The sequence below is a fragment of the Ursus americanus genome, chromosome X, assembly GCF_024610735.1.
Source record: "Ursus americanus isolate L20-20 chromosome X, mUrsAme1.1.p, whole genome shotgun sequence".
In the NCBI taxonomy this organism is placed as follows: domain Eukaryota; kingdom Metazoa; phylum Chordata; class Mammalia; order Carnivora; family Ursidae; genus Ursus; species Ursus americanus.
The window spans coordinates 62,746,033-62,766,859 of record NC_142164.1 but is presented as its reverse complement, the minus strand read 5'-3'; the positions used below and the strand labels follow the sequence as shown (position 1 = coordinate 62,766,859).

At 37.2% G+C, this 20,827-nt stretch overlaps 1 protein-coding gene across 1 annotated transcript in view; it reads right to left on the bottom strand.

Moving 5' to 3' along the window:
• ZDHHC15 (zDHHC palmitoyltransferase 15) overlaps window positions 1–20,827 on the bottom strand; it is a 169,195-nt gene that overhangs the window by 89,843 nt on the left and 58,525 nt on the right. Inside the window, exon 3 of the mRNA XM_087860139.1 lies at window positions 5,743–5,837. Within this exon, the coding sequence (XP_087716265.1) occupies window positions 5,743–5,837 (95 nt within the window). The remainder of the gene's footprint in view (window positions 1–5,742; window positions 5,838–20,827) is intronic.

The window sequence follows — 20,827 nt, the reverse complement described above, 5'->3', positions numbered from 1 at the left end:
TTAGGATCTAGTTTCTTTCAAAAAGTGGACCAAAACACATCCAGGATCTTATCTAAGTTTTTTTTTTGTTTTGTTTTCTCTTTCTTTCTTCTTTTCGTTCCTGGAAAAAATGACAAGATGGAGAAATTTACACCAAAAGAAAGAACAGGAGGTGGTACTCACTGCCAGGGATCAATACCAATGTAAGCAAGATGTCTGACTAGAATTAAAAACAACGATTATAAAGATACTAGCTGGGCTTGAAAAAAGCATAGAAGATACTAGAGAATCCCTTACTATAGAGATAAAAGAACTAAAATCTAGTCAGGCTGAAATTAAAAATGCTATTACCGAGATACAGTCCAAAGTGGAGGCCATAAAAACAAGAATGAACAAAGCAGAAGAGGTAATCAGTTATATAGAAGATAAAATAATGGAAAATAAGGAAGTTGCAAAGAAGAGGGAAAGAAACTTATTAGATCATAAAGGTAGACTAAGGGAACTCAGTGAATCAACAAAGTGAAATAATATCCATATTATAAGAGTGCTAGAAGATGAGGAATGGGAGAAAGGGGCAGAAGGTTTATTGGAACAAATTATAGCTGAGAACTTCCCTAAACTGCAGAAGGAAACAGGCGTTCAAGTCCAGGCACAGAGAACCCCCCCTCAAAATCTATAAAAATAGGTCAACACCTCAACATATTATAGTGAAGCTTACAAACTACAAAGATAAAGAGAAAATCATGAAAGAGGCTTGGGAAAAGTGGTGGTTAACATACAAGGGTAGACACATAAGGCTGGCAGCAGACTGTCCACAGAGACTTGGCAGGCCAGAAAGGACAGGCATGACATATTCAATTGTACTAAATGGGAAAAATATGCAACCAAAAATACTTTATCCATCAAGAATGTCATTCAGAATAGAAGGGGAGATAAAGACTTTGCAGGAAAAACAAAAACTAAAGGAATTTATATATTTTTTAAAGATTTTATTTATTTACTAGAGAGAGAGAGCGTGCATGAGTGGGGGGGGAGAGGCAGAGGGAGAGGAAGAAGCAGACTCTCTGCTGATCAGGTAGCCTGATGCAGGGCTTGATAGCAGGAACATGGGACCATGACCAGACCTGAAGGTAGACACTTAACCAACTGAGCCACCCAGGCACCCCCAAAACTAAAGGAATTTGTGAACACCAAATCAGTGCTTCAAGAAATATTAAAGGGGATCCTTTGAGCAGAGAGAGCCCAGAAGCAACAGAGATCAGAAAGGAACAGAGACAATCTACAGGAACAGTGACTTTACAGGAAATACGATGACACTAAATTCATACTTTCAATAATTACTCTGAATGCAAATGGCCCCAATGCTCCAATCAAAAGAAATAAGGTATCAGAATGCATAAAATAAAGAAGACCCATCGATATGCTGCTTACAAGTGACTTATTTTAGACCCAAAGACACTTCCAGATTGAAAGTGAGGGTGTGGAGAACCATTTATCATGCTAATGAACATCAAAAGAAAGTTGGAGTAGCCATCCTTATATCGGACAAATTAGATTTTAACCAAAGACTGTAGTAAGAGATTAAGAAGGGCACTATATCATAAAGGGTCTATCCAACAAAAAGATCTAACAGTTGCAAATATTTATGCCCCCAACTTGGGAACAGACAGGTATATAAGCCAATTAATACCAAAATTAAAGAAACACATTTATAATAATATAATAATAGTAGGGGACATTAACACCCCACTCACAGCAATGGACAGATCATTTAAGCAGCATATCTACAAGGAAACAAGGGCTTTGAATGACACACTGATCCAGATAGACTTCACACATATATTCAGAGCATTTCATCCTAAAGCAGCAGAACACAAATTTTTCTTGAGTGCACATGAAACATTCTCCAGAACAGATGACATACTGGGTCACAAATCAAGTCTCAACTGGTACAAAAATTGAGATCATACCCCGCATATTTTCAGACCACAATGCTATGAAACTTGAAGTTAATCCCAAGAAGAAATTTCAAAGGACCACAAATACATGGATGTTAAGGAACATCCTACTAAGGAATGAATGGGTCAACCAGGAAATTAAAGAACAATTAAATAATTAAATGGAAGCAAATGAAAATGAAAATGTGACAGTTCAGAACATTTGGGATGCAGTAATGGTGGTCTTAATAGGGAAGTATATAGCAATACAGGCCTTTCTCAAGAAAAGTCTCACATATACAACCTAAGCTTACACTTAAAGGAGCTGGAAAAAGAACAGCAAATAAAGCTAGATCCAGCAGGAGAAGAAAAATACTAAAGATTAGAGCAGAAATCAAAGATGTAGAAATAAAAAAAAAAGGAGAACAGATCAATGAAACCAGGAGCTGGTTCTTTGAAAGAATTAATAACATTGATAAACCCTTAGCTAGACTTATCAAAAAGAAAAGAGAAAGGACCCAGATAAATGAAATCACGAATGAAAGAGGAGAGATCACAACCAACACTGAAGAAATACAAACAAATATAAGAGAATATTATAAGAAATTGAAACAATTATAAGAGAATATTATGAGCAATTATATGCCAATGAATTAGGCAATCTGGAAAATATGGATGCATTCCTAGACACATACAAACTACCAAAACTGAAACAGGAAGAAATAGAAAACCTGAACAGACTCATAACCAGGGAAGAAGTTATATCAGTCATCAAAAATTTCCCAACAAAGAAGAGTCCAGGATTGGATGGCCTCCTAGGAGAATTCTACCAAACATTTAAAGAAGAATTAATACCTATTCATCTGAAATTTTTCAAAAAATAGTAATGAAATAAAAATTCCAAACTATGAGGCCAGCATTACCTTGATTGGAAAAAACAGACAAAGACCCCAACAAAAAGAATTACAGACCAATATCCCTGATGAACATGGATGCGAAAATTCTCACCAAGGTACTAGCTAATAGGATCCAACAATACATTAAAAGGATAATTCACCATGACCCAGTGGAATTCATTCTTGGGCTGCAGGGGTGGTTCAACATCCGCAAATCAATCATTTGTAATACAACATATTAATAAAAGAAAGGACAAGAACCCCATATGATCCTCTCAATAGATGCAGAAAAACCATTTGACAAAATACAGCATCCTCTCTTGATAAAAACCCTCCAAAATGTAGGGATAGAGGGAACATACCTCAACATCATAAAGGCATATATAAAAGACCCACAGCAAATATCATCCTCAATGGGGAAAAACAGAGAGCTTCACATCCTGACAGGGATGTCCACTCCGACCACTCTTGTTCAACATAATACTGGAAGTCCTAGCCTCAGCAATCAGACAACAAAAAGAAATAGAAGGCATCCAAATCTGCAAAGAAGTCAAACTTTCACTCTTCACAGATGACATGATAGCCTATCTAAAGAATCCTAAAGACTCTACCCAAAAATTGCTAAAACTGATACAGGGATTCAGCAATGTTGCAAGACATAAAATCAACCCACAGAAGTCTGTTGCATTTCTATACACTAACAATGAGACAGCAGACAGAAAAATCAAGGAATCGATCCCGTTTACAATTGCACCAAACCCATTACATACCTAGGAATTAACCTAACCAAAGAGATAAAAGATCTGTACTCTGAAAACTACAGAACAGTTAAGAAAGAAATTGAGGAAGACACACACACAAAAAAATGGAAAAACATTCCATGCTCATGGGTTGGAAGAATAAATATTGTTAAAATGTGTATGTTACGCAAAGCAATATGCACATCCAGTGTAATACCTACCAAAATACTGCCAGCATTTCTCACACAGCTAGAACAAAGAATCTTAAGATTTGTATGGAACCAGAGAAGACTGCAAATAACCAAAGGAATGTTGAAAAAGAAAACCAAAGCTGGAAGCATCACAATTCCAGACTTCAGGTTGTATTACAAAGCTGTCATCATCAAGACAGTATGGTACTAGAACAAAACAGACACATAGATCAATGGAACAGAATAGAGAACCCAGAAATGGACACTCAACTGTATGGCCAACTAATCTTTGACAAAGCAGGAAAGAACATCCAATGGAAAATAGAGTGTCTTCAACAAATGCTGTAAGGAAAATTGGCTAGCCAAGAAGAATGAGACTGTACCGCTGTCTTACCAATGTCGGCATTACACAAAAATAGACTCAAAATGGATGAAAGACCTAAATGTGAGACAGGAATCCATCAAAATTCTAGGGAACACAGGCAGCAACTTTTTTGACCTTGGCCGCAGCAAATTCTTATTAGACAGGTCTCCAAAGACAAAGGAAACAAAAGCAAAACTAAACTATTGGGATTTCATAAAGATAAAAAGCTTTTGTACAGCAAAGGAAACAATCAATAAAACTAAAGACAACAGACAGAATGGGAGAAGACTTTCACAAATGAAATCTCAGATAAAGGGTTAGTATCCAAAATCTATAAAGAAATTATCAAACTCGACACCCAAAAAACAAATAGTCCAGTCAAGAAAAATGAGCAGAAGACATGAACAGATATTTCTCCAAAGAAGACATACAAATGACTATCATGAAAAAATTCTGAACATCACTCAGCATCAGGGAAATACAAATCAAAACCACAATGAGATATCACCTTAGAATGGCTAAAATCAACAACACAAGAAACAACAGATGCTGGTGAAGATGCGGAGAAAGGGGAAATTTCTTACACTGTTGGAGGAATGCACACTGGTGCAGCTACTCTGGAAAACAGTATGGAGGGCCCTCAAAAAGTTAAAAATAGAACTACCCTGCTACCCAGCAATTGTACTACTAGGTATTTATCGAAAGGATACAAAAATATTGATTCGAAGGGGCATGTATACCCCAATGTTTATAGCAGTAGTGCCCCCAATAGCCAAAATATGGAAAGAACCCAGATGTCCATTGATAGATGAATGGATAAAGAAGATGTGGTGTGTGTGTGTGTGTGTGTGTGTATATGTATATATATATATATATATATGAATATTATATATATATATATATATATATATATATATGAATATTACTCAGCCATCAGCCATCGTAAAGAATGAAATCTTACCATTTGCAATGATGTGGATGGAGCCAGAGGGTATTATGCTAAGGAAAATAAGTCAGTCAGTGTAGGATAAATACCATATGATTTCACTCATATGTGGAATTTAAGAAACAAAACTGATGAAAATAGGGTAAGGGAAGGGAAAATAAAAATAGAGAGAAGACAAACCATAAGAGACTCTTAACTATGGGAAACAAACTGAGGGTTGCTGGAGGGGAGGTTGGTGGGGGATGGGGTAATTGGGTGATGGGCCTTAAGGAGGGCACTTGATATAATGAGCACTGGGTGATATATGCTATTGCTGAATCACTAAATTTTACTCCTGAAGCTAATAATATATTTTAACTAAATAGAATAGAAATAAACATTTAAAAAATAATTATATCACTAATTCAAACAGTGGTTTCTTAGTCTTCAAAGTATCTATGGCCAGTAATTTTGCAATAGACTATCCTTCTATAGACTATCCTACCCTTAATTTACCTTTATCACTAAGAGGCCTTTTTAAAGATTACCCTGAATCTCTCCTCTGTAGATGAAGGTTATTTGCTTCTTTTCTCTTTCTCCTCCTCCTCTTCTTCTTCTTCTTCTTCTTCTTCTTTTGCATTTTTGCTTTCCTGTCTCTTTAACCTTTAGGAAGTATTCTTACTTCCTAGGATTCTTACCAGTATTCTTACCTTCTGATTTGGCTGTTGTGGGAGTGTAAATATAGACTTCCAGTAGGTCCAGGTAAAGAACACAAAGATGGTATGGTAGAATATGAGGTAGATAACTGAAATTTAAGAGAAAAAAATCAGTGTTTATACTATCTTTTTTGTCCATTTCTAGAAGTTGAGAAAGATATAAACTAAACAACAAGTTTCTGTTTTGTTTTCTTATTACCAAGTATTTTCTAGTATTATTATAAAATGTTAATTCTTACCTTTTCCCCATGAAGTGACAGAAATGTTACAGTGCCAAATTTTCAGTGAGACCTTCTGGAAGTTGTATGTTTTAAGAGCTACCATGTGATTCTAAAACTAAAGGGGAAATGTTCTTAATAACAATGTGAGGGAAGCTACCATAGCCACTTATCATTATCTCTGCCATTGTAGGTACAAAAAGATGATAATGATAGTATTTGCACAACACTATCGAGTTTATAACATGATTTCATAATATTATCTCATTTTATTGTTTCAATAACTTTGTGAGATCAATAATAACAGTTGATCAACTATTGGGAATAGCTGATTATCCAAAGTGATACAGTTACCATATAATGTATCCAGGTCTTAAACACAGGATTACTGACTATAAATCACAAGTTCTTTTCAGTAGCCTCAAAGACTACATATTCATTTTTTTGCAAGCAATCTGAATTCATATTTATTGAAGCCAGTAATTAGAGACATCTTTTCCAGCACTAGAAAGCAAGGTTCCACATGACTGCATAACTGCATCTGGTTAGAGTCACATCCCGGGACGAAGGCTGGTAGGGGAAAAATCTGCAGTCCTAATTTTACATTAAAAACTTAGTATAAAGATGACTGAACTTTCACTTAGAGCATCAACATTGTTAAGGTCATTATGTACAGAGCAGTCACTTTCAACTTTGTTAAACTAATAAAACATGACGACGTCTTCACATTATATACTTTTGAAATGTGAGTTGTATCTGCGATAGTTGTAAAAGTTGCTTCCACTGCTTATCTTTTTATACTCTTTGCCTCTTGGATAGCTCTTCCGATATCAGAAATTTCACTATTCTCCACAGAGGCCATTATAAGACTGATGGTCATGTTACTGTTTCACTGTGAGTTCTTGTGTGGCAAGGTGTTATTACCTCAATTCATCAGAAAGACTCAAGGGAATGACTCAAGACCACATCAATAGGGCTGAGTGCCTTATACATATATGGCCGAATTGAAAAAGCTCTACTCTCTTGGCCCAGTGCTCCTAGTCTTATGGTGCAAGTCCTTTTCTATGTGCTTCATTTGTGTAATTATGAAATCTCATTTTCAAATTCAAGCAATTTAAATTAAAAAGTAAAATCTACCACACACATTTATCTAGGCTCCCACCTCCCCCTCCTAGGGCATTAATACCTGTTTGCTGTTTGGTGTGTATCATTACAGATCTTCTGATTTTTATGTGTTTCTATGAATATATGAACACAATATAAATATGGAATTTTTGTAATATTTAAAAATTTTTTCATCATATTTCTTTTGAAAGGTAATGCATTCACAACATTCAAAATTTGAAGGCATAAAATAGTACACAGGGAAAAGTTTCCCTTCCATCCCTTTTCCTCAGCCACCAAGTTTCCTTCCTGGAAGCAACAAAAGTTAGTTTCATGACTTCATTCTGTACCCTTTTAAATTTTATACATATAAAAGTACTGAAACTGCATTTTTTCCACACAAATAGTAGTATTCTATATACAGTTTTGTCCCAATTTCTTTTTCATTTTTCTATAATTTGGAGATCATTCTATTTAATATAACTTGCAAAGAGTAAGCTCCCTCATTCTCTTTAAAAATGTTGCATGGGTTTTCATTGCATCAATGTGCCATAATTTAACCAAAGTGTTTCTGATGAAAATTTATTTTTTCCTCTTCTCTTGCTACTACAAACAATGCTGTAATAAAGAACTTTGCATATATGTCATTGGCACACTTACTTAATCTATAGGGTCAATTCCTTAAAGTGGGATTGCTAGGCCCAAACATAGGCCTTTTGGCAGAGAATGTCAAACTGCCATTAAAAAAATGTTTTTTTCTGGTGTAGGGGAACCATAATGTTCCACAGGGCCACTCAGATGATATTCAGGACAGGCATGCCCAGGCATTGCAGGGCAGAACCACAAGAGGATCACTCACATGAGGGGAGCATGGGGATCCTGCTCACACTGAACCCACCGACCTCCCACCCACCTATCCACTGATGCCTTCCTCCTGCTGCCCCACCCATGCACCCTCCCACACCTGTTCTGTGGCTGGACACCAGAAGGTTCCACGTGGCCACTCACTGGGTTGTGGCACCCTGAGTCCTGTGATCAGTGTTGGGGTGGTACAGTGAGCAAGACTTTGGTTGGAGGGGACCTCGGACATCACCTTCTCCAACACACATTTCACAGATTCAATTAAGGTACCTAGGTGTGGGGAAGAGGGAAGACAGTGGTGGAGTAGGAGGACTCTAAGCTCATTTCAACCCATGAACACAACTAAGTAACTATCAAGTCATCGTAAATATCCCAGAAATAGACCAGAAGACTGACAGAACAAACTACACAACTATAGGGAGAGAAGAGGCCACATCAAGGAAGGTGGTAAGTGTGGAGATGTGGTTTAGGGGAAAAAGGATTGTAGGTGCTGTGGAGGGGAGGGAGATATGGTCATGGAGAAGGGAGAGAGAGATGGAGAGAGGGAGAAAGAGAAGCACACAGGGGAATGCAAAAGGAGGTTTCCCCAAAGCCACTGAGTTGGAAAATGAGAGGGGCTGAATTTCGTGAGTTCATGCAACCAGTAGGGCTTAGGGACACCTGGGTGGCTCAGTCATTTAAGTGTCTGCCTTCATCAGGTCATGATCCCAGGGTCCTGGGATCGAGTTCCACATCGGGCTCCTTGCTCAGCAGGGAGTCTGCTTCTCCTTCTGCCTGAAGCTCTCCCTCCTTGTGCTCTCAATATATATATTGTCAAAGAGAGAGAGAGAGAGGCAGCCTAGAGCTTTAAAGGTCAGCAGGCTTGACTGGGATAGAGCCTGAAGGACAAGTGCTGCTCTTGGAGAGAAGGTAGGCACACAAACTGGGGATAGACAGCATGGAAACAGTGATCTGAAGAACACCTGGGACACACAAGGGGGAGATTATTTACTCTACTCGGAACACATCCCTGGGAGAAAGTGTTTGCAAGACCTCTCCCCAGGAACAAAGGAGCTGGGTGGTGGCATTTCCCTCCTTCTCTCCTCGGCATAAACACAAAGCCATGTACAGAAGCAGTGCAGAACTGACACTGGCTGCCTAACATACTTACACCAAGTCCCTTACCCTTGCACTCTGATGGGACTGCCTTTCTCAGTCACACTTGCCTCAGTCCTAGCAGAATGGGCCCCTTCCCAGAAGACCAGAACAAATTCCTGCCCACACCACCTGTCCCAACCAGAGAGTTCTGCAGAACCTCAGTTCTGGTGGAAGGGGTGTCAGGTTTCATTTCATAAGCAGACCACAGCACATCTAGTTAAAACTCACCACATTCAGACTAGGGACCAAACACTGCCCACAGCAGGCAAGGAGAGCATCGGCAGATCGGCTTGAAGGAAGTGCAGACAAAACACAACAGCAGAGTACAAGCAGCACACACTAGAGACACTCCCTGAATGCATTACAGGCCCTTTGCATTACATGACCTCCTCTTCATAAGGCCATTACTTTCAGGAGCAGGAGACGTAACTGGCTTTTCTAACACACAGAAGAAGGCAGAGACTTAGACAGAATGCCAAGACAGAGGAAGGTATCCTAAATGAAAGAACAATATAAGGCCATGGCCAGAGATGTAAGTGAAACAGATGTAAGTAACATGCCTGATGGAGAATTTAAAGCAACAATCATAAGGATGCTCACTGGGCTTGAAAAAAGAATAGAAGACATCCATGAGATCTTTAGCACAGAGATCAACGAGTTAAAAAAGAATCAATCAAAGATGAAGCATACAATAAATGAGATTGTTAACAGGCTTGATACAATGAACAGTAGGATGGAAGAAGTAGAGGAATGATGCAGCATAGAACAATATAATGGAAATAATGAAGCTGAACACAAGACAGGAAGACTTGTATAACATGAGAATAGACTTAGGGAATTCAGTGACTCCATCAAACATAATAACATTCATATTATAGGACTCCCAGAAGAAGAAGAGACAGAAAAGGGGGCAGAAAATTCATTTGAGGAAATAATAGCTGAAAACTTCCCAAATCTGGAGAAGAAACAGATATCCAGATTTAGGAGGCACAAAGAACTCCCATCAAATCAATAAAAGCAGGCCAACATCAAGACATATTGTAATTAAATTTGCAAAATATAGCAATAAAGAAAAAATCTTAAAAGCAACAAGACAAAAGAAGCCCTTAACTGACAAGGGAAGACCTATAAGCCTAGCTGGAGACTTCTGAACAGAAACTTGGAAAGCCAAAAAGGAGTGGCATGATATGTTCAAAGTACCAAATGGGAAAAATCTGCAACCAAGAATACTCTATCCAGCAAGGCTATCATTCAGAATAGAAGGAGAGATAAAGAGTTTCACAAAAAAAAAAAAAAAAAAAAAAAAACCCTAAAGGAATGTGACCTTAAATCTGCCCTGAAAGAAATATTGAAAGGGACTCTTTAAAGGCAAAGGAGAAACCAAAAGTGACAAAGACAAGAAAGGATCAGAGAAATCACCAGAATCAATGACAAAACAGGTAATAAAATGGCACTAAATACATATCTACCAATAATTACTTGTAAATGGACTAAATGCTGAATAAAAAGACATAGGGTGTCAGAATAGAAGAAAAAACAAGACCCATCTATATGTTGTCTACAAGAGACTCATTGTAGACCTAAAGACACCTGCAGATTTAAAGTGAGGGATAGAGAAACATTTATCATGCAAATGGATGTCAAAAGAAAGCTAGAGTAGTAATAGATATATCAAATAAACCAGACTTTAAAATAGATTGGAAAAAGGGGTGCCTGGGTGGTGCAGTCATTAAGCGTCTGCCTTCGGCTCAGGGTGTGATCCCGGCGTTCTGGGATTGAGCCCCATATCAGGCTTCTCTGCTAGGAGCCTGCTTCTTCCTCTCCCACTCCCCCTGCTTGTGCTCCCTCTCTTGCTGGCTGTCTTTCTCTGTCAAATAAACAAATAAAATCTTAAAAAAAAAATAAAATAGATTGGAAAAAGAGACAAAAAAGGGCACTATATCATAATAAAGGGAACAATCCAACAAGAAGATCTAACAATTGTAAATATTTATGCACCCATATGAGAGCACCCAAATAAATAAAACAACAAAAACTTAAAGGAACTAATTGATTATAATACAAATATAGTGGTGGACTTAACCTCCCAGTTACATCAACGGACAGATCATCTAAACAGGAAATAAAGAAGGAAACAATGGCTTTGAATGGCACACTAGACCAGATGGAGTTAACAGATATATGCAGAACATTCCATCATGAAAGAGCAGAATACACATTCTTTTCAAGTGCACATGGGTCATTTTACAGAATAAATCACATACTAGGTCACAAATCAGGCCTCAATAAATACAAAAAGACTGAAGTCATATCATGCACCTTTTCTGACCGCAATAGTATGAAACTAGAAGTCAACCACAAGAAAAAATGTGGAAAGACCACAAATACATGGAGGTTCAAACAACATGCTACTAAACAATGAATGGGTCAACCGGGAAATCAAAGCAGAAATTTAAAAAATTCATAGGAAAATTAAAACGTGATGGCTCAAAACCTTTGGGATGCAGGAAAAGTGATCGCAAGAGGGACATGAATACCCAAACAGGCCTAACTCCAGATGCAAGAAAAACCTCAAATGAACAACCTAAGCTTTCACCTAAAGAAAACAGAAAAAGAACAAAAAAACAAAGCCTAAAGCCAGCAGAAAGAAGGTAAAGAGTAAAGTAGAAATAAATGATAAACAAACAAACAAACAAACAAAAAAAAACCAACCCCAAAACCATAGAATAGATCAATGAAAACAGGATCCGGTTCACTGAAAAAGTTAATAAAACTGATAATCTTCTAAGCTAGACTTATCAAAAAGAAAAGAGAAGGGACTCAAGTAAATAAAATCACAAATGAGGGAGGAGAAAGCATAACTAAGACCAGAGAAATAATTATGTGAATACATTGTACAACCTGGAAGAAATGGATAAATTCCTAAAAACATATTAACTACCACAACTGAAACAGGAAGAAATAGAAAACTTGAACATACCAATAACCAGCAAAGAAATTGAATCAGTAACCAAAAACCTCCCAACAAACAAAAGTCCAGGACTACATGGCTTCACAGGCAAATTCTACCAAACATTTAAAGAAGACTTAATACCTATTCTTCTCAAACTATTTAAAAAAAACAGAATAGGAAGGAAATCTTTCAAATTCATTCTATGAAGCCAGCACTATCCTGATACCAAAACCAGGAAAAGACAGTACAAAAGAAGAGAACTACAGGACAATATCTCTGATGAACATGCATGCAAACTTCCTCAACAAAATACTAGTAAACTGAATCCAACAATACATTAAAAAAAATCATTCACCAGAATTAAGTGGGATGTATTCACATGATGCAAGAGTGGTCTAATATTCACAAATCAATCAATGTTATACACCATATTAATAAGAGAAAGGATAAGGGGCACCTGGGTGGCTCAGTTGGTTAAGCTTTGGACTCCTGATTTCTGCTCAGGTCAAGATCTCAGGGTTGTGAGATTGAGCCCCACACTGGGCTAAGCACTCAGCAGAGAGTCTGCTTGGGATTCTCCTCTCCCTCTCCCTCTGCCCCTCCTCCTGCTTGTTCTCTCTCTCTCTAAAAATAAATAAATAAATCTTTAAAAAATAATAAACGATAAGAACCATATGATCATTTCAATAGATGCAGAAAATTTTTTTTTAAAGATTTATTTATTTATTTGACAAAGAGAGAGAGGGACAGCGAGAGAGGGCACACAAGCAAGGGGAGTGTGAGAGGGAGAAGCAGGCTTCCCACCAAGCAGGGAGCCCAGTGCGGGGCTCAATCCCAGGACCCTGGGATCATGACCTGAGCTGAAGGCAGATGCTCAATGGCTGAGCCACCTAGGTGCCCCAAAAATAAAAAAATGACAAAGTACAACATCCATTCATGATAAAAACCCACAACAAAGTATGTTTACATGGAACATACCTCAACATAATAAAGGCCATCTTATGAAAAACCTACAGCTAACATAACTCAATGGGGAAAGACTAAGAGCTTTCCTGTATGTTCCTCTACATTCAGGAACAACACAAGGATGTCCACTCTCATCACTGTTATTTAAAATAGTATCTGAAGTCCTAGCCACAGCAATCTGACAACAAAAAGAAATAAAAGGCATCCAAGTTGGCAAGAAAGAAGTAAAACTTTCACTATTTGCATATGACATGATACTCTATACAGAAAACATCAAAGACTCCACCAAAAAACTATACTGATATATGATTTCAGTAAAGTCACTGGATACAAAATCAACCTACACAAATCTGTTGCATTTCCATACACCAATAATGAAGCATCAGAGAGAGAAATTAAGGAATCATTCCCATTTACAATTGTACCAAAAACCATAAGATACCTAGGAATAAACCTAACCAAAGAGGTGAAAGACCTGTACCCGGAAAACTATAATGCTGGTGAAAGAAATTGAAGAGGACACAAAGAAATGGAAAGACATTCCATGCCCATGAATCGCAATAAAAAATATTGTTAAAATGCATATACTACCCAAAGCAATCTACATATTTAATGCAATCCCTACCTAAATACCAATAGCATTTTTCATAGAGCTAGAATAAACCATCCTAAAATTTGTATGGAACCAAAAAAGTCCCCAAATAGCTAAAAGCACCCTTAAAAAAGAAAAGCAAAGCTGGAGGCATCACAATTCCAGACTTCAAGTTATATTAGAAGGCTATAGTAATCAAAACAATATGATGGTGACCCAAAAATAGACACATAGATCAATGGAACAGAATAGAAAACCCATAAATGAATCGTAAATATATGGTCAATTACTTTTCAACAAAGCAGGAAAGAATATCTAATGGGAAAAAGACAGTCTCTTCAACAAAAGGTGCTGGGAATACTGGAGAGCATCATGCAAAAGAATGAAAATGAACCACGTTCTTAACATCATACACAAAAATAAACTCAAAATGGATGAAAGACCTAAATGTGAGATAGGAATCCATCAAAATCTTAGAAGAGAACACAGGCAATAACCTCTTTGACATTGGCCATAGCAACTTCTTCCTAGATATGTCTCCTAAGGCAAGGGAAACAAAAGCAAAAATAAACTATTGGGACTTCATCAAAATAAAAGCTTCTGCACAGTGAAGGAAACAACAAAACTAAAAGGCAACCTAGAGAATGGAAGAAGGTATTTGCAAATGGCATATGTACTAAAGGGTTAGTACCCAAAATATATAAAGAACTTATAAAACTCGACACCAAAAAACAATTAATCCAATTAGAAAATGGGCAGAAAACATGAATAGGCATTTTTCCAAAGAAGATATCTAGATTGACAACAGACACATGAAAAGATGGTCAATATCACTTATCAGGGAAACGCAAATCAAAACTATAATGAGATATCACCCCACACTTGTCAGAATGGCTAAAATGAACGACACAATAAACAACAGGTGTTGGTGAGGATGTGGAGAAAGGGGAATCCTCTTGCATTGTTGGTGTGAATGTAAACTGTTGCAGTCACTGTGGAGAATAGTATGGAGATTCTTCAAATTAAAAAACAGAACTGTTCTATGATCCAGTAATCACATCGCTGGGTATTTACCCACAGAATACAAAAACACTAATTTAAAGGGACACATACGTCCCTATGTTTATAGCATCATTATTCATAATAGCCAAATTATGTAAGCAACTCAGGTGTTCATTGATTGATGAATGGATAAAGAAGTAGTATGTATATGTTAAATATATGTATATGTTGAATATTATTCAACCATCAAAATGAATGAAATCTTGCCATTTGCAACAATGTGGATGGAACTAGAGGATATTATGCTAAGCAAAATAAGTCAGAGAAAGACAAATACCACATGATTTCACTCATATGTGGAACTTAAGAAAAAAATCGGACAAACATTTGGTAAACAACACAATGTTAACAAAATATATAGCCTACATGTGTTTATAAACTTGGATTATAGGGGAAGGGAAGAAAGAATAAAACAAGATAAAATCAAAGACGGAGGCAAACCATAAAAGACTCTTAACTATAGGAAACAAACTGAGGGTTGTTGGAAGGGGGGCAGGTGGAGGGATAGGGTAACTGGGTGATGGACATTAAGGAGGGCACTTGATGTAACGAGCACTGGGTGTTATATGTAACTGATGAATCACTAAATTCTACCCCCTGAAACTAATAATACACTACATGTTAATTAATTGATTTTAAATAAAAATGAAAATTAAAAAAATTGATTGTGTTATCTTTTTTGCTGAGAATTTATTATGAATTTATTAAACATGTTACATGTATTATCTCATTTATTCCTCAAAAACACTATATGTTAACTAATTGATTTTAAATAAAAATAAAAAAATAAAGTTGTTTCTTTGTGTTATCTCTTGCTATGGTTTTGTTTCTTTGATTTTATGAAATTCACACAGGAAAGATTCCATGTGTAAATTAGATTCCATGTCTAACTCCTGTCTTTCAGTATGGAATGGGATTATGGAAATTTTGGTTGCAAAGAAATTAGGAGAAAATAACTTTATTGTGCTCTTCAAAGGTAATAAATTTCTGCGATTTGGTTCCCCCGAATGTTGCAAACTAAACTTTTATACCTGGTAGTGTTTTAAGGGTATTTATTTCTCTTCCAATGATTGAGATGGGAAGTGTGGGATTTTAAATTGTTCCAGCTAATACTACAAATTAATGACTGGTTTAATCATAAAATTTAAAACAGCTGACTCCCATTCCTGTATTCCAATGTTTCACAGAAGTTCTGAGTACTTTTTTTTATAGATGGGTAGAAAATGAGGGATCATGAGGTTAAATGACTAAGTCAAAGTCGATTACTGGATTGGTAGATTATGGACTATACTATAGATTTTATAAGAATCTTAGAGAACATACACCTGAAACTAACATAACATTTATGTTAATTGTACTTCAATTTTAAAAGAAAAAAATCGCAGAGAACATAGAGATTATCTAGTTTAACCTCCTCATTTTATAGAGAAATAATTGAGTATGTGACTTGATTAGGGTTACCTAGCAAAGTTATGGAAGCAATGGAACCAGAATCCAGGCTTCCTCATTCCCAGGCCAAAGCACTTTTCCTTGGAGCAGGTTCCCAAATTTCAGTGTGCATTAAAATCACCTTGGGAGGCTATTAGAATGCAGATCCCCAAGCTCTGCACCAAAGATTCTGAATCAGTAGCCTGAGATGGAGTCCGAGAATCTAGCAACTCCCCCAAGTGATTCTCAGGCAGATGAACCACAGTAAACAGGACTTTAGGCGTCATTTCGTTGTTCAGCCCACAATCCAAAGGGGGAAGCTCCTCTCCAACATCCCTGGCAGGCAATTTCCACATCTCTGCCACATTTCATCCTGCAGTGAGTATTATCATATTATGGGTGGGACCCATGATTCTCAATTTTATGTTTCTCCCTATTTATTTGATGTTCCTAAGGTATGATTCCAAACGTGTGGAAATTTATTCTTTTTCTGCCTTAAAAGATGGGAAACATAGGCACGCCCGGGTGGCTCAGTCGGTTAAGCATCTGCCTTCAGCTCAGGTCATGACGCTGGGGTCCTAGGATTGAGTCCCGCATTGGCCTCTCTGCTCAGCAGAGAGTCTGCTTCTCCCTCTGCCTCTCCCCCCTCTTGTGCTTGCTCTCTCTCACTCACCAAATAAATTTTTTTTTAAAAAAATAAGAAACATATTTCTTTATAATTAATTATTTTGTACCTATAATTATTCTTATAAACTGTAGGGGCAATGAGTTTTTTAAGTGTGATGCTCTAGTGAGATTCCAGATCACTAGAAAAATCAAAGAGCTTGTGAACAGTATTCCCGAACTGCCACTACTCATGGACATTGGAATGAAACATGAAAACATCTTTTTAAAGCAAACAGGCACAGTAGAGTCTTTTGCTTATCTGGTAGTGATCACAGCATGGCGCATTGGAAGCTGCTGGAACTGTGATTACTACATGAAAGCCAAAAACTTTTCAAGTGTTTTTTTTTTTCCCTTCCACATGTGCAAAGGTTTACAGAAGAAAAAATCAGCCATAAGGAACATGACCAACTGCCAAAGAAAAATCCTTCGGCATACGGTTTTTCTGAATTTAGTCACTGTGTTGCACTGTGAATATCCCATTATGGAAATAGCTTCTGAAATGAGAAAGCTACTTGAACTTTTCTCCTGAAATAATAATTCATAAACACCTTGATAAAAATTATGGAATCTGAAACCACATGGTGGAAGTAGCATAAAGTTGTTATTAGCGACATCTTTTGCCAGCAGGTTGCCTTTCTATCTGTTGCTCCCAGGGACTAATGGAAAAAGTGATTTTGTGTGTGTGTATATGTGTGTGTGTGTGTGTGTGTGTGTGTGTGTATGCATATGCATACACTTTTTTGTGTGAATAAGAATGAATGCAGCACATAAGCTGCTCTAAATGCAGCAAAATGAGCACCAAAATGGGGAAAAGAGGAATATAATGAAATTTTACTATATATATTTAGACAAGTAAATACGAAGGCTGTTATTGTGGCCATTATTCAACATACCTCTTTTCTTTAAAAGCTGTTATTGAAAACTATGCTTCATTTAAAAATATACTATATTCTATAATATCTTTTATATCAATAGATGACTAAAAGCATTTGAGTTGGTAGAGTTGGGTAATGGGGAGAAGGGTGTACCTTTCAACTACATACCGCCATTCAAATAGAAACATCAGCTGTAGCTTTAGCAATTGAAAGAATCCTCACTAAAAGCTCCATTTTGGCCCAAGATCGAAATTCCCAGATCATTATCAGGGGGAAATTTGTCAGCGAGAGAGTCACCTCTCTCTCTTTAGTGGGAGACGCCTATCAATGAGGTTTTGATTCTAATGTTTGAGTTCACTGCCTTAATTTACTTTCACTGCCTCAAAAACTTGAGCAAAGAGCTGAACATTCTCTCTCAGCTATTTGAAGGAGTATTTGGAGAGAATGGGGTTAGAGGCCCACAGATTGTAGCCAAAGAGCTAAGGATAATTCATGAGAACACAGGAATTGTCCAAGAGTTGTTCCATTATTTAGCTACCCCTTGCCCCAGGAGAATATGAGATTTTCTTGAGTTGTTTTCCTTTTTTAAATATTTTATTTATTTATTTGAGAGAGAGAGAGAGAGAGGGGTAGAGAGTGAGAGGAAGAGGGAGAGCGAGCATGAGCAGGGAGAGGGGCAGAGGGAGAGGAAAGAAAGAATCCCAAGCAGATTCAGTGCTGAGCGCAGCCACCGGGTTCGATCCCACAACCCCGAGACCCTGACCCAAGCCAAAACCAAGAGCCGGACACTCAACTGACTGAGCCACCTGGGCGCCCCAAGAGTTGTTTTCAAGGTTTAGCCAGCTACTCCTTAGGAGTCTCTCTGATGGTAGTATCAAATTCTAGTGCCAACATATGGCATCACATTTTAAAAGAGCATGATTTTCCTTATTGATATCAATTTCAAAAGTTAGGGTTGTCTCTTAAATATCCTATATTCCCTTAATTATCCATTAGGCATCTGCCACCTATCAATCTATATAAACCTTTTATGACGCTGGTTATATCTTCAGTCTATACCAATTCTGGGAGGTAATGAGTCTTATAAGTTTGCCAGCCTCTGTGCAAAGCAGGACTTCATTTTAGTTGTCTATCTCAGTATTTTTTCAGCTTCAAAGAGATTTCTAGTCCCAGAATATTGGAATTTGGTAAACAACACAACGCTAACAAAATATATAGCCTACATGTGTTTATAAACTTGGATTATAGCCCCTCTGTTTTTCCATGCTGAAGAGGCCTTTCTTTTGGGTCTGTTTTGAGCATTGAAATGCCATGCAAAATACAATGGATTTGGATTCAGATGATTTGGGTTTGAACTCCAGATCTGCCACTTAATAACTATGTGTCCTTGAGTATCTGGTTAACTTTGCTGATCTCATGATGTATGTATACATACACAACAAAAACAACCTTATCAGTTTGCTTGACAAAGTTGTGAGAACTAATTGACTTAAATGTAAAAGTATCTCACATACTCTTAGGACTTAATTGACATCAGTTTTCTTCCTCTCCTTTCCTTCCTCTTAAGTCTTAGCGATTTGTTTTCTGAGATATGGTGGTAAAAACTACATGGACTTCAGGGGTAGACACACTATGGCTTTGTTCAAAAAGAGGAAAGTGGTTTGTTTCCGGTGTTCTTTTTGAAAATGTTTACTTAACATTTCATTGATTCATTGACTGTGGAAATAAATAAGTACACAGGGCAGCATCACTTAGGGAATAAACTTTGGCTACTTTCCTGGTTTAAAATGTATAGTTGAGGGGCGCCTGGGTGGCACAGCGGTTAAGTGTCTGCCTTCGGCTCAGGGCGTGATCCCGGCATTATGGGATCGAGCCCCACATCAGGCTCCTCTGCTAGGAGCCTGCTTCTTCCTCTCCCACTCCCCCTGCTTGTGTTCCCTCTCTCACTGGCTGTCTCTACCTCTGTCAAATAAATAAATAAAATCTGAAAAAAAATGTATAGTTGAGATGCCACCATTCTGTATGTATCATTTGGATTAAGTATAGCCCAATGCACCCATGTTGTCAGGGATACTCACGGTGGACACCAAAGCAGAACAGAGAATCTCTACTTTCTACATAGTAGCTAGGGATTTTTCACTGACTGGGAAAGTGGCTGGGGTTATCACAATCCCAGCTTGGTTCCCTCAGAATGTATTTCATTTTTTTTGACGCAACCAAGAAATTCTCTACCTCATTAATATGATGTTGGCTTGATTTATTTTAATATTAAGTTTTAGATTTGTAAAAGTCCTTCGATGGCATTTGGATCAACAGTCATCATGATGTATAAATGTATAAATCTGCTTTGCACTATTGTTAATAATTGTTCATCCAGTTTTTGTTTGAATACCTGAAGTAATGGGAAATTTAACTCTTGGGGCAGCCCATTCTATTGTCAGATAATTCTGATTGTTAGACATATCTTCTTCATATTAAGCAGAAATATGCCTCCTGGTAATTCTCTCCCATTGATCCTAATTTTGCTCCCTGGAAAGGAATCATATTTGCTTAAAGACAAATAGACTTGTATCTAGACATTTAATGATCTCTTACAACTCAATAATGAGACAAAAGACTCAATAAAAAATAGGTAGACCAAGACACTTCATAAAAGAAGATAGATGTCAAACAAGCACATGAAAAGATGCTTATTATTAATCATTATATAAGTGCAAAGTAAAACCACAAGGAGATACCACATCATACACAATAAAATGGTTTAAAATCCCTGACAACACCAAGTGATGGTGAGAATGTAGAGTGACTGGAACTCTCCTGGATCACTGATGGGGATGCAAAATGGTAGAACCGCTTTGCAAAACAGTTTAGCAGTTTCTTATAAAGTTAAACATACAATTACCATACAGCCCAGCAATCCACTCCCACGTATTTACCCAAGAGAAATAAAAACATACATTTCTGTGAAGGCCTGTACATGGATATTCTTAGTTTGATTCATAATAGCCCCAAACTGGAAACAACCCAAATGCTCATTTATTTGTGAATAAATAAGCAAATTGGGGTACATCTATAATATAGAATACTACTCAGCAGTAAAAATAAACTATTCATATATACACTGAAATGGATGAATCTTAAATACATATTACTAAGTGAAAGAAGCCAGATACAAAGCGTTACGATTCAATTTATAAGACATTCTGAGGAAGGTAAA